This window comes from Lampetra planeri, chromosome 44 (assembly GCF_965212315.1).
Source record: "Lampetra planeri chromosome 44, kcLamPlan1.2.h2, whole genome shotgun sequence".
NCBI classification, from domain to species: domain Eukaryota; kingdom Metazoa; phylum Chordata; class Hyperoartia; order Petromyzontiformes; family Petromyzontidae; genus Lampetra; species Lampetra planeri.
In genome coordinates this window covers 9,186,578-9,201,505 of record NC_136150.1, presented here as the reverse complement: position 1 = coordinate 9,201,505, position 14,928 = coordinate 9,186,578, and the positions used below count along the sequence as shown (strand labels likewise).

Below are 14,928 nucleotides of genomic sequence, written 5' to 3'. Positions count from 1 at the left end.
ATAAATAATAAAATAGTAATAGTAGAAATACAATTATTTTATTTCGATTATTATTTATTTTTACCTACGTGACTTTACCGAAAAAACCTAAGAGAATAAAAACGAACCCTAAAATCGCCTTCCAGAAGTCAAAGCGAATGGAATTCAAACTCCGCACCCAATCAAATCAACTCGAGGTCGTCTTCCAGAAGCGCTCCAAAACGACGTTTCAGTTGGTAAACCCCCTTTCCCCACTATCTTCCAGAAGCGGAAGGGACGTTCAGTTGGTCACCACCTTACCAACCGTCTTCCAGAAGAGACGTTCAGTTGGTATCCCCAGCCCCACTATCTTCCAGTAGAGGAAGGGACGTTCAGTTGATCGCATACACCCCGACCATCTTCCAGAAGAGGAAGATAAACAACCACGCCTTTACCGCGCTCATTTTGTGACTAACGAGCGGAGGGCGAAGCGCGGTCCCCCAAGCAGTGCGATTCCGGTCTCCAGCATACAACGACGACAACGACGACGACAACAACAACGACGACAACAACAACGACGACGACGATGAGCACCAGATCGGGTGGACGGCGCAGCGCCGCGTCAATGGGGGCCGAGCTGTCGGACGCCGATCTCCGGGCGCGCCTCCTGGAGCTGGGCCAGTCGGTGGGGCCCGTCACGGCCACGACGCGCGGCGTGATGCTCAGGAAATTGGCGGCGCTCGAAGCGGGATCCGCCAAGGCCAAGTCCAGCACCACTACCACCACCTCCAGCAGCAGCAGCAAGGTGACCAGGGCACGGGGCGGCGGCGCGGGCAATCGGCGAGTTGACGCCTTTATGTTCAGCTCCGACAGTGACGACGACGACGGCGGTGGTGGTGGTGGTGATCGAGGAGGGATTGGACTGGCAGGCAGAGGAGGAGAAGGACGACTGCCTGCCCCAAAGAGAACCTCGCTGGGGGTCGGGTTCGTGGCCGGTCGGCCGCGACCCCAAGACGGGGCCGTGAGGACTCGAGAAGTGGGCACCGACCCGCGCAAGAAGGCGGCCTTCAGGCAGCAGCAGCAGCAGCAGGAGGCGGTGGCCTACTCGGACGACGATGTCGTCTACGCCCGTGGCGGCGGTGGACATGTTGATGGAGCAGCAGAAGAGGAGGAAGAGGAGGAGGAGGAGGAGATGGACACGCGTGATGATGTCTACTCTCGAACCGCGCCTGTGTCGGGCTTGGGGTTGTTCCAGTCGGAATTCGCCCGGCATTTGGAGGCGGGAGGCGGCCGTCCAATGCCCACGAAGCCAATCGCCGCCTCGTCGTCCCCGTACGGCAACGGCAGGCGAAGCGGCCTGGACATCGGTTACCCTTCGTCGTCCTACTACTCGTCCTCCTCAAAATCATACTCGTCCACAACAGCCGGAGCCGCTCCATCTCGGGATCTTCTCGCGGGTTTCGACACCAGCAGCAGGATCGGCAGCAGCAGCAGGATCGGCAGCAGATACTCGAGCGGCGACTCGGGCGGCCTGCGAAGCAACCCGATCGCCAGCTCGTCGTCCGGCTTGAGCCTGAGACACGGTGGTCTTGGCGGAGGCGACGATGGTGCTCGCGGTGGCATTGGTGGGGGCGGCGAACAGCGCTCGTCCGCACCTCAAGAACTCGACAGACCGAGGCGCAGCCGCTTCCCAGAGCTCTCCTCGGGCCGCTCGGACACGACCGGCATTGATGCGGCCACTTCGTCCGGCTACTTCCCGTCGACCTCCGGCTGGTTCTCATCGCGAGGAGGAGGAGGAGATGGAGGAGTGGGTGGTGGAGGAGGTGGTAGTGGAGGTGGCGGTGCAGGCAGCTCGGCTGGCACCGCCGGGTCGAGGGACGTCCCCTTCGCCCCCTCCTCCTCGCAGCTCTACTCGAGGAAGAATTTCGCCTCCCACCGCGAGCCGGATGGCGACAGCGGCCTCGGCGGCGGGTCCTCCTTCAAACTTGGACTGGGCAGAGCGGAGATGGGCAACTTCGACTCGTACCTCCGTGGTGGAGGAGGAGAAGGGAGAGTGGAGGCCAAGCGTGAGCCCCTCGTCTCGTCGGCCGCGTTGAGAAAGCGCGGAGGCGGAACGACGGCCAAGAGAGCGGCGGCTGTCGACAAGACGACGGCGGCAGACTCGTTCTACGTCCGATACAAGTCCAACCTGCTGCGCATCGGCCTGGGCATGCTGCTGGTGTGGATGGCCATCATCTACCTGCTGACTTGCGGAGAGAACAGCGGTGATGACGAATGCTTAGACATTCACACGTCTTGTGTGTCGAGCCATTGATGCGTGCACACGCGGTCGTAATTGTGTTGTGTTGCATTTACCGCGTGGTTCGTGTCGGTGGAGCGAGCCAATTGGAAATTGTGAAGGTTGTGGATGTCGAGATTCAGTCCTGGTTAGGTGGTTGACTCGGCTCATCATCCTTCCGGGGACGATAAAATGAGTGCCACTATGTAAGGAAGTTGTCAACGGTGGTTTTCCAATGGATATAGACTCTTAACCCCGCCATAGGAATGTGTAATTTCTACTGCTGGCTCATGGCAGTCGACAGGAGAGTAGCACCACCTAAATGCCCCATTGAGCTGGACATTTCTTTGGCATTGTGTATATGAAAGGTGAAGCATTTATAAATATCACACCGAGGTAATAGGAAAAGTTACGGATGAAATAATTCGTTTTTTAAGCCTCTAGATTTCTCCCTCCAATATCAATGCGTGCACTTACTGAATATTTTTAGCACTCTGGTAAATAGAGGCATCACTTTGACAAAATCTAACCATCTCTTGAGAAAAAAAGTGTCATAAATCCGTGGGTTTGATGTGAATGGATAACCCTGTACAGTACTTTAAGCACATATAACTTTTCATTCTCAATGCGTTTGTGACTAATGTGGAATTAAGTCCATAAGAGCCCTCCTGTGCTATATTGTCTATTGAAAAACAAATGAATGTTTCTCTAAGCTTGCAGTGTTATTCATACGTGCAATGGATTGACTAACGTCTTGTCAAATGTCTCCTTTTACAGATGAGTTTAAGGCCCCCTGCGAAACGACGGTAAGCAGGTTCTCTTTTCGTTTGCTCAAATATGCGACTTGCCCATAAGTTGAAAAAGTCAAAGAATTTGTCCATAACACTCCCTGGAAGGGTAAGAACGCAGTGTATATCGGGGGTCACGTTGGGAATTGACCCTACTTCAGGCACATGCGCCCAAAGCGTCACCTGGACATTTCTCCTTTTTTATGGCAGTGCTTTTTTTGGACGAATGTGAGTTGTCTGTTTCTTTATTGCTGCCAACACACCTAAATAATCCATAAGTTGAGTTGTGCCAATATACACTTTTTGCCTTCTGGCAGCGTATCCTTATTGCTCATGGCGGTTGTCTCATTCCTGCGGTTTCTTCCACCTAAGCTCAAATTACTGTACCAGGAAAAGATACAGGTTCCGTCACGTCTAGAAAGCTAAGCATTATTAAGGCTGATTTATGCTTGAGTGGGATACTGCCTGGGAAAACAGCCAGGTGTTGGAAAACAGCCAAGTGTTGCAGAACTGGGCTCAATGTGGCAAGGATGCTGCATCGCATCAATGGATCCTTCTTGTGTGTGAAGCTTCAACAGTCTTATACCTAGTCGGTAATCTAGTTTACTTTGAGTGCATCTGATGATATATCACGCAATTGGCCAAACATCCCAAATACAGTAGCCCCTGAAAAAATGGGAATTGATATTTCATGAGGCCTTGTTGGGCAAATAAAGGCAGTAATTTGTAATCTCCCTAAAATTATAAAGGGGATGTTAAATTATAAAGGGGATGTTAACCTGTGGGGTAGTTCCATGGTTCCAAACACTTTGAAGATGTGGGTAATCTTTAATGTAAGCTTGAAGTATTCTATGGGTCTTTCAGTAAAGCCACATAGATAGAAAAATAATAAAAAATTACAAATGTGAGTTTTAACTTGAGTGTGTGCACTGTCTGCTGTGTTTGAAGGAATGTGAAAAGCGAGGTGTCGACGAGATCTGCGGAAATATGCATTCTTTGCTCGCCATTCGTGCAGGCAAGTAGCTCGCTCGCGTTGTGCCCTGCGGTGCGGTCATGCCACACGTTACGATCTCATCTTGATCTTAGCTGTCCATCTGGGATTCTTACCCCAAAAAAATCCAGCCCAGTCAGAAGCCCCGGCATGTTGTCTTTGGTGTACATGCTCCAGTTTATTGTATGACCTGATAGAGGACCGTTAACATGTTGTTACATAACGACATCAATTATTAATGTCTTGTAAGCAAATGCAGTTTTCCTTCACTTTATGCAGGTTCGGTTTGCGATTTTTTTTTTATGTGGCTAACCTATTTCTCCCCAAAATTAGCTCTGTGGTTTTAATTCACTCTGCATGCGGCTATGCAGTCAGATGTGGGACAACGTTGTCTGTGGACCGTATGCGCTACTCGGCAGGCAGCTGTTGCCTGTAGTTTTTGCTTTGTGCTCAGTTTTTTTTGGAACGCATCTACTTCCGCATAAAACGAGCAAAACCTGTACTTAAGTTCGGGTACGAAGATTCCTCCAGACCCAGTCACGGGAAAGGTGTAGAACAGTGGTTCACTGTTTCTGGATCACTGCCAACACAAAATTTTTGTGCGTCTTGTGAGAAATGTCTGCAGCAGTTCCGCGTACCACTTTGCACGGCCTTGCAGACCACTGCTTGTCTGCGGCCTACAGGTTGGGAACCACTGGTGTAGAGTATTTAAAGGCTCCATCTTCGGGTTCATATGTGCCATTTCTACACTGACGTTAGGAACCTATAATTGTTCACATTATTGATTCAAATGCGGCCCGTATCAAAACCTGGTGTGAATTAATGTGTGGTGGAAAACATTTTAAATGCAATAATCTAATGTGCCCATTTATTATAGACTTATTTCTCACACTGGGAAGTACAACATAATTCCTTTAAGACCAAAGTCTCTTATTCAAAGAAAACCTGGGTAAAATTAAACTTTAATACAATACTGATGATTTAGCAGAGCTTTTGCAAAATAAAAAGCATTTAATTACACGTTCAAAATTCGTATTTAACATTGTTTTGAAATCCAGTAAAAAGTGGGTGAATACATTGCCAGTTCCCAGGGGTTTGAAAAATAAGAATAGGTTTTACCCTTTCTGGCAATAACACAGGTGTTAAGATGTTCAAACACCGGATACCTTTTTCAAGGAATCAAGTATTGCATTAACCACACTAACTTGTGGTGAACATGCAAACACACATGGCATGCTCATATAGTATAAATATATGCATTGTCTTTGAAACTGGCCGACACCAGAGACAGCCTAGTGTCGTCAGTGTCGGAGCAGAGAACACCAAAAGAAGAATAGTGTTGGTTGTTATTGTAACCGTCACATTAAACTGTCTTGTGTGTTTTCTCGCACAGGTGAATGTGATTGTGGGTATTTGAAGGGTCAGAAAGCTGAATTGCCTGTTGAAAAGGTGAAGGAGGACCCAGAAATAAAGGTGAACAAGCGGTCAACATTACATACATTTGTCAGTGAGGCAATGTGGTTTCCAGGTGACTACGGAAACTATGGCCAATTGACCTGGAATGCACCTGATGCCAGGTCTCGAAGCTAAGCGGAATTGAGTCTGGTCAATGCTCGTATGGGTGACCACCATTCATAAAATTAGTTTTCTTGGCTGCTGCAAAGCTAGGTTGTCAGCAGAGGGCAGTGCATCAAAAACAATGCATTGTATTACGCTCCAAACATATATTCTGTCAATCTTCGCTAGCCTCTACTGACGAGTATGAAGTATGGTCAGGAGTTGACACAAAGGCTGCTCCACATGTACAATTCGGTGCCAGGGAAGACAACTAATTCTTCTCCGTGCCGGTCACGTGAGCGGCCAGAGTATGACATCGACAGTGGAGTTGTCCAGAAGAGTTGTACATTTCCAAGTGAAGCAACATGCCCGGACCGATAGTGAAAATATCCACGGCCACATTTAACCTGCACAGGCTCACCGTGTAGGGTTTTTTGGTGCATTATGATTATGGATTCACGTATTCACCAATGCTTTTTTTTGTTTTCAGAGCTACGATGAAACCGTGTTTCACAAAGCACTGGAAGCAATCGTGAAGAATGAAGCTCGCTTTGGAATAAAGTAAGATGAAGGCAAATGTTTAACTCTGATGTCTTTAGAATGACTGTGCAGGATGGTGTGTGTGTGTATACAGTGTCTTCAATGCTGGGCTTATTCAGGGATGGTCCCTTGTAAATCTGTTTTCAAACAAAAAACCGCAAACAGCGAATGTCTCTCGTATGCAGTTTGTCACGTTACGTGGATTGCTTTTTTATATTTTATTGAGAGAAAAAATGTAAACAAAACAGCGAAACCACTTTCGGTCATGAAACCAATTCTGGAACTCTCAATCGAATGCTGTAGTAGGTACTGCACGGTACAGCACTAAACTGAGATTGTCTGGCGTGGGACATTTTTAGGTGTAAAGGGGCAGCTATAACACCAAGTCGACGTTTATGAGTTTGGGGAGTGCAATATGAATTCCTGGTTTACATATGTTGTGGTCTGCCGAAAAAAACCTGTTATAAGGCCAAACAGTATATTCACCCATTGTAATGTTTCCCTTACACATACGTATGGACAAGATTGGTAGTACCATGATTTTCTCGCTGCTCAATGGTTTCCTTTCATAACTCGTGTATGACGACATGCAATCGGCCTATATGTTCCTATATCCGTTAGAATTTTAACAGACGTAGTATTGTACGATTTTATGCTCATGCTGTATCTGCCAGCGTGGCTGTTACCATATCACACGTTGTTCATCCATCGGTTTTCTTGGACAGCTGCCCTCCCGTTGGTCTGTAGTGACCACTCTTTATGAGCTTGCCTCAAGTCTCATCTCCCCTTTGTCCACCGGCACATCCGAGCCAAACCAGCGCTGAGCTTTCGCCGTGCAGGGTAGGTGAGAGTGGCAGCGTCAGGCTCAAACCGGGCTGGCAAGGGACGTCTGTCTGACCTGACATCCGTGGCCAGCTTTGAGGGCTTCACGATGTCAGTGGGGCAGAGGGTTTAGGGATTCCTGAACAGGGGTGGATTCGTGCGAGCGTGTTAGGTGTCGAAACACCGCGTCGTCGCCGTCTGCCTGACATGTCGGTGATGAAGGCGTCAATTAACACGTCCACGTTTTCAATCCCGTCGCGTGCGGTGTGTCTGTTTTACAAATGCCAGAGTGCGTGGGCTCGATGCGAACCTGAAGGTGGTGAACGCGTCTGATGTGAAGTTCCTCGAGTCCATTCATCTTCAGCGCTCCTTTGTGTGCCGCCTGCGCAACGCCGTCGTGCAGACCGTCGTCCGTCTGCTGATCATCTTCTTGGGTAAGCTGTTGGGTGTCGCGAGGGGGGCAATGGTGAAGTTTTAATAATACACGATACGTGATCGTATTCACCTAAAGAGTAGTGTTCTGGAAACAAATCCTGGTAACTCGTGCATATATATCGGTGAGCCTTTAACCAGAACAACCAGAATGTGTCTTATTTCGTAATTTCTTGGACAATGAGCAGGATTGAGCCTGGAGAGTGGCAACGCCAGGGCTTAGAGACTGCTGCGGGGCTACATGGTGTTCACCGGTGGTGTCGTGCAGCAACATCTATTCTTGTTCTGTGCTCCCAGATCTATGCTCTGCCAACCAGGACTGACCGGTATAGTGAAATATAATCTGATATGCAGCATAACCCACAGAGTGTGTGGAGTCATCCTCATCTCGCATTGGATTGACAGATGTTGCATTAAGGTGGCTCACGCTGGATTAATTGGAACATATGACAAACCAATTTTGACCTTTTTAGTTTCTCGATAAGCGTGCAGTAAATTCTGTCGACGCGGAGCGTGCGTTTACAACCAAGGTCCGTAACGTTTAAAGTGCATGTATTTTTACACGCTTTCTTTTAACTCTCTCTGTCTGTTTTTGTCGTTGTCATTGTATCCTCAAATCTTGTAACTCAATTTTACCCCACTTCCCAATGTGGTATCGAATGCAAACTTGGTATAGTTATGTCGTACTGATGACAATACTATAAAATAACAAATATATATTTTTAAACATTATTTTTCATATGTTATGTTTCGACTTGGGTCTAATTGTCCACGGTCATCTGACGTTGGCTGTAATTGGCCACGGTCCCTTACGTTATGGCAAGCCTCGGGGCCATTTCCTGGAGTCGTGGAGTTCTACCATTGCTAGTACGTTTCATAAAAGTGTGTTTAGAAAAAAAAGTGTTTTTAATATTACTTATTCATCTTCCACTGGTGCTATTTCAGCGATCGCTGTCCTCTGGGGGCTCTACCTCTACGCAAAGTTGTGGCTGAAGCAAAAGGGGGAAAGGAAGAAGCAGGTGTTCGAGCTTGTGGAAAAGATCTCGGGTATTGCTTGCTTTCCCCATGCTTTGTTGCGTTCGAGAAACACGCACCTCGTTTAAGCGTTTGCATTGTTCCATCGCGATGACAAGCAGCCAAGGATTTGTGTCGTCACCAACGAAAGTAAAATTAAGTAATGATTAGGTTTTCCTGGTCTTCTCTACCCATGTGTTCTATCGGCGTTCAGTTAAGGTACAATTGCCAACATACCCTTACCTGATCTCTCGTATATTGTTTTGCCCCCTTTTGACCGAGTAACTGTAATGAGGGATGTCATGTAACTGCTCACACGAGTGTCCGCTCTGGTCGCAGAGCTGGTTCAGCAGCAGATGCTCGACAGCCAGACCAACTGGAGGGTGCAGCCCTTCCTCCCCATCCCACATGTGCGAGACAGCCTCATCAAGCCCCAAGACCGGTGAGTCGACAAGTCGAGTGGTGCCTCGTGCTTGAACGGCAGGTGTAGTAGACTTGCCGTGTCGCGTGCGCTCTCTCTTTTTGGTGCCCTAATCTTGGGTAATCTTTGGAGGGATGTTGCTTCAAACCCTGCTTAGCTTCCAACGTCTGACCAAGACAGCTTGCCGTGCATGTGCCATATATTATTGACACTGCGTTGTGCGTTGATACTGTGATGCACGACACGTGGTTTATACTTTGGTGTACGTGCAACATTGTCTCGGTACACTGCGGGGCACCTGGGTGGAGGAGCGGTGGTGCAGCGCTGAGTGCACAGCGCCTGCGAATCTGGAATCGTACGTTCAGTTCTCAGCCGTAGCTAATATCGGTGCGAAGTGATGTCTCAACTGTTCCTTGGGCACGTCCCCCTTCTCTGACCCACACTGACAAGCAGGCTTCAGTATGGTCAAACTCCCCACTGACGACGGAAATGGCCTGGGAAAGCTTTAATCCACCCTTTCGTATAGGCCATTGAAGAGCAACTGGTAGAGGTTCAGTACCAAGCGAATTGGCTGTCCAATTGCTTTCAGAGTTTGTGAATTGCAGATGCATGCATCCCCACCCCCCTTCACATTTATATTTGGGGCATTGCGGATAGATTGGGGGTGGTGGGAGAATTGGCATGCCCCTCACCAATTTTTAATAACTAGACTTAAGAGAATGACTAAGCAAAATCCATAGGCTCAGACTTGACTAAAATTCCTCAGTTGTCGTCTGCTAGACTAACGCTATGGCTACAATAAAAAAAACCACAACAATGCTGACTCCACGGACATTGCTGCCCCCTTGCAGGGACCGCATGCGGCCTGTGTGGGAGCAGGCGGTGCAGTTCATCGACGCCGGCGAGTCACGCATCCGCACCGAGAACCAGCTGCTGCATGGGCAGGATTGCGAGGTCTGGCGATGGACGTCATTGCCCACGAGCCCAGGATCGTCGCCCGCCGCGTCCCCGTGACCCGGGCCCGAGCCGCGTGACCCGGCCCGGGGTCACGTGACCCGGCCCCGAGCTGCGTGACCCGGCCGCCTTGCAGACGGCAGTGGCGAGATGTTAACTACCTCGCCTGGTGTACACGAGGTTGTGGGTTCGATCTCCCAGCCCTGACATCTGTATATTTGAAGTTTGCATGTTCTCTCCATGGTCGTGTGGATTTTTCTGCTAGTCCTCCGGTCTTCCCCTCCACATTTTAGATACATGCATTTAGTATTTGGCTACTGCTATACATTTACACGTGTTAAGCCTCTTCGTTGAGCTATAATTTGTAGCCAGATTGCTTCTGAAAATGAGCTGCATAGCTGAGTGGGCCTTACCTGGTAAACTAATAATCGTTTAGTTCATAGTTTAGTTGAGAGATGTAAAAACTCCCTGTGCCCGCATTCCCCATCTTGTCAAAGGAGCCTCCTCCTTTGCTTTCTTTCATTTGTCGTTTTTTTTCCATTGGTGTCTTGTCATGAGGTGAGGCTTGATGCACCTTAAAAGCACTGCTTAACCCATTGTTAGAGGTTTGCCTGTGGAAGGTGATATCACAGAACACTTTCTGAGATCCCTTAAAGTGGCTTTGTCCCTTGACAGTCAAACACAAATGGTTTTTTATGAGCTGGAATGTTATTTTTCTAAATTGAAAAACGTAATTTTAGGGGTGTTTTGTTGTTGTTTGTGTAGTGATTGGTAACCCAACTGAGACAAACAATTGAAACGCTCCACCTGATAATCCAGTTAAATCACGAGTGGCTGGAACCCAGCTTTGAAAGCAGATGGCACGGCGATCTCCGCAATCTTATTTTTTTTAGATAAAGTATCTCCCAATCCTCGATCACTGGTCAACTATAACGGTAGTTCCTCGTTGCTTGTGGAAATTACAAATTTCTGCTTAGAAGGGGTTGTGATTTTTTTTTACCATGTTGGTGCAGCCTCGTTTTAGGGAGGTGCTGGTTTTTTTCCCATTCCCATTGGGCTAATTGCTGATGATATTCGAGCTGAGATTTAAACTGGCTCATCTCACGCTCGTGAGACCTGCTGTTTAACCAAATGATGTAAGTTATCTGGCTTTTATACTTGCAGAATACTTTTAATTTTGTAAATTAATAGATGAAATAGTTCTTTATTTTTGTACTTATCGTTTTTTTTTCAAAGTGTTGTTTTGTCAAGATGGGAATGGGACCCTGTGATGGATTGAACACTACCTACTCTAGAACATGACTTGCCCCTGTGAGGCAACTAGAGAAATATTGGGATGAGCTTACATTTTTGGAGGTATTTTCAATGGTATTGTAAGAAAGAAATGTCTTTGCAGTTCTTAAGCCATTAGAGTCGTGAAATATTTCCACATAAATCATTGTAGCATGGTGAGCTCTGCAGGGGCACTTGTGCAGGGCGTGTGGGGCGCACAATGCCTTAGGATGGCACTTAAATGAGTTTGTTAAACCGGACCTCTGCCATTCGGTTATTACGAGTTTGAATGTGTGTTGTTGGCCATCTATCAAATACTTTTACCTGAAAACACATGCTCTCTGAAAACACATGCTCTCTGAAACAAGCGTCGGGTTGATAACCCATATGAGCTTCATAATTTGAAGTTCTATGTTATCTTAATGAATTTCGCTAAATGAAAGAACGGAACGATGTACAATTCGTGTTGGAATTTTCCCCAAACATTTGGAGCTTTGAACACAATTCTGTGTAACTGCACCAAAGGGTGTTCATTGTTTCCAGGTTGATGAAAAATGTTCGGAGGCACCAGTAAAATTCAGGCAAACAAGTGATCCCACCACAGTGTGCAGGCAATTTAATAATACGGTAACATGCTGGTCCACATGTGCAAGGAATCCTAAATTATACCCAACTCATGTTGGAGTAATTCACTCTGCAGTTACCCTTCTGCCGCGCTGAGTAATCGATTCAAACAATAATACTTGTGACTTCTAATTCAGGAATGTTGTATTACTTGAAGAAAAAAACAACCAGAATAAAAAATGTTTGCAGCTTTTGTAGGCGAACTCTTGGGAAATGCTCGTTTTCCCCAGGAAAATTGCTTCAGGCGACGGCTGCTGGGCAGCTTGGCTGTTTTCCGCACTTGGGCGGCCAGGCGTGTGTTGGGCAGGTCTACTGAGGACACGGGCACAGCGCCCTGAAATCCCCCGCGGCTGCGCATGTGCATTTTGACATTGCGGGCAATTTGATACTGGCCAGGGCTTCGGAAACGCAGCATAGCTAATGCAGTATCCCATGCCACTACAGCAGGTGTGGCTGCCTTAGATATTGCCTTAGATACTGCCTTAGATATTGAACACTGCATCGGTAACTGGGTGACCCCACCAAACCCTGGTTTCCACACGTGCGTGAAAAAGTGTCGCCTTGAATTCTCAGCTCGACATTTCACTGCCTGCGAATGGCGCCTGTGGCTAATATGCTGGCATCGATAGAATGCTTCAGCAGTTATGCGGTCAAGTTCAGCGAAATCTGTTTGAAAGACTTTTCAACAAAAACAAAACTGCATTCGAATTAATTTTAAACAGTTGAAGCAACCGCGGGTAGTCAGTGTCCGCTTGTAAGATTTATAGCGAGCGGCGGAATTCGTATAAATGAGCACAATTTTGTTAGGGTCAGGGGGTCGTAATAGTTTTTTTGGTAAAAAAATAATTTCAACATCTGGTTAGGGAGATGTGGAGAAATGGGTAATTGTTAGCACTATTCATAAAAATGCTTGTACTGAAAATAGACATTTTGTTAAAAGCATTGGTAAACAATACACCAAACTAAAGCAATAACTTGAACTTTTTTTTAGGGCTTCAGCGCTATAAACATGCGAGTCCGTGAACGGGTGCTTGCATGTGTGTTTTTATCTTGCGTATTTTAGTTGCATGTCATTATTACCATTTTGTAATACGACTATATACACGTGTTTTGTTTCTCTTATGATTTTGAAATGTGATATGATTAAATATTTTGAATAGGGTACCGAAAATGTTGACGGTTTCTGCCCCTGTTTCATTAAACAGCGTTCCTTCTGTAATGGGGTCTATAGACACGAACAAGCAGTACAGCGGCGACGACGAACATTCGACTTACGAAATTTCAGAGATGCGAACAAAGCTGTCCGTATGTCCAGTTGCCTGTTCGGGTCGAGAGTCGTAAGTTCAACCGCCGCGCATTAGATGGCGGTGGTGGCATCTACAGAACATGAAGATCCAGTGGCATCTGCAGGAGATTATACAACTTTTAAAGCCATTCCCCGTGTTTAGTGTACATGCCGTAACAACGTGTTTGGAATCGACAGGAGTAAAGTTGTACTCAAGTACTCGACTTGCAAACAGACCTCTGGAACCTAACTCGTCCGTAAGTAATTACGGAACATCAATTCTGTTAAACTGCTGGTAAACATTGGGCAAGTCGGCCGTGGCCGTGGAAGGGCCGCATGGGACTGCTGTTTGGATAAAAGTTGACCCATTGCTTGTTATGAATGCAGCACGAACTAAAATTTGTGCTTATTTGAATATAATTACATTTTATCATCGCCTATTTTGAAAGAAAATAGTAATAGAAGTACTCGTGTTTCTTAATAGGTAAGTGGTGTTGTGTAAGGTGTGTGCACAGTTAAATACATTCTGTGCTAAATTTGTCGGCTTCATGATTTGGCGCAGTCTTGTAGGTAATAGGAATGTAACTATTTACTCCATCTAACAATTTGCTACGAATAAAGATGCCTCAATAAAGAAAGTATTGTCCTGTACCATCTCAATTGTTTATAATTGTCTCCTTTGTAATCTTGTTATCGGTCCTGTTTGTCTAAATGTCAACATTTGCATGTCTTTTGCATAAAGTGTAAATAATGTATGCTTAACAAGTGTGGTTCAAGGCATCTTGTTTTAATCGCAACACTTTCAGGTATGATACATACGAGTTAATGGGTATCTTGAATTTAGCAAGGTTACAATCATAACTTGGGAAGAGAGACGATGGGAGGAGGGAATTATAAAGTGGAGCAGTGAGGGAAGAAGCAAAAATAGAATGGTTTGTGACCTGCAGCGTGGTTTGGTGAGTGTGTTGTGACCACCAGAGTGTTGGTTTGGTTAGTGTGTTGTGACCACCAGTGTGGTGGTTTGGTGAGTGTGTTGTGACCCGCAGTGTGGTGGTGTGGTGAGTGTGTTGTGACCACCAGTGTGGTAGTTTGGTGAGTGTGTTGTTACCTGCAGTGTGGTGGTCTGGGGAGTGTGTTGTGACCACCAGTGTGGTGGTTTGGTGAGTGTGTTGTGACCCGCAGTGTGGTGGTGTGGTGAGTGTGTTGTGACCACCAGCGTGGTGGTTTGGAGAGTGTGTTGTGACCTGCAGTGTGGTGGTTTGGTGAGTGTGTTGTGACCACCAGTGTGGTGGTGTAGTGATTGTGTTGTGACCACCAGTGTGGTAGTTTGGTGAGTGTGTTGTGACCTGCAGTGTGGTGGTCTGGGGAGTGTGTTGTGACCACCAGTGTGGTGGTTTGGTGAGTGTGTTGTGACCACCAGCGTGGTGGTTTGGTGAGTGTGTGACCACCAGCGTGGTGGTTTGGTGAGTGTTGTGACCACCATCGTGGTGGTGTGGTGAGTGTGTTGTGACCTGCAGTGTGGTGGTGTGGTGAGTGTGTTGTGACCACCAGCGTGGTGGTTTGGAGAGTGTGTTGTGACCTGCAGTGTGGTGGTTTGGTGAGTGTGTTGTGACCACCAGTGTGGTGGTTTGGTGAGTGTTGTGACCACCAGTGTGGTAGTTTGGTGAGTGTTGTGACCACCAGCGGTAGTTGTGTGGTGAGTGTGTTGTGACCACCAGCGTGGTGGTTTGGTGAGTGTGTTGTGACCACCAGCGTGGTGGTGTGGTGAGTGTGTTGTGACCACCAGTTTGGTGGTTTGGTGAGTGTGTTGTGACCACCAGCGTGGTGGTTTGGAGAGTGTGTTGTGACCTGAAGTGTGGTGGTTTGGTGAGTGTTGTGACCACCAGCGTGGTGGTGTGGTGAGTGTGTTGTGACCACCAGCGTGGTGGTTTGGTGAGTGTGTTGTTACCACCAGCGTGGTGGTGTGGTGAGTGTGTTGTGACCACCAGTTTG

The 14,928-nt window shown here is 47.2% G+C and overlaps 1 protein-coding gene across 1 annotated transcript; it reads left to right on the top strand.

Annotated features, from left to right (window-relative positions):
• Nucleotides 1-389: 389 nt before the first annotated feature.
• LOC144732915 (uncharacterized) lies at nucleotides 390-13,596 on the top strand. Its single transcript, XM_078614582.1, has 9 exons — nucleotides 390-2,222; nucleotides 3,014-3,042; nucleotides 3,973-4,039; nucleotides 5,409-5,488; nucleotides 6,063-6,133; nucleotides 7,223-7,368; nucleotides 8,312-8,413; nucleotides 8,720-8,822; nucleotides 9,653-13,596. Exons 1-9 carry the CDS (start codon nucleotides 545-547, stop codon nucleotides 9,813-9,815), a joined length of 2,439 nt encoding a protein of 812 aa, XP_078470708.1. The 5' UTR covers nucleotides 390-544; the 3' UTR covers nucleotides 9,816-13,596.
• The last annotated feature ends 1,332 nt before the right edge of the window (nucleotides 13,597-14,928 follow it).

Coding starts and splice junctions, on each gene's coding strand:
- LOC144732915 (XM_078614582.1), top strand. CDS start 545: ATGAGCACCAGATCGGGTGGACGGCGCAGCGCCGCGTCAATGGGGGCC. Junction 7,369..8,311: donor TCTGCTGATCATCTTCTTGG/GTAAGCTGTTGG, acceptor GTGCTATTTCAG/CGATCGCTGTCCTCTGGGGG. Junction 8,414..8,719: donor GCTTGTGGAAAAGATCTCGG/GTATTGCTTGCT, acceptor CTCTGGTCGCAG/AGCTGGTTCAGCAGCAGATG.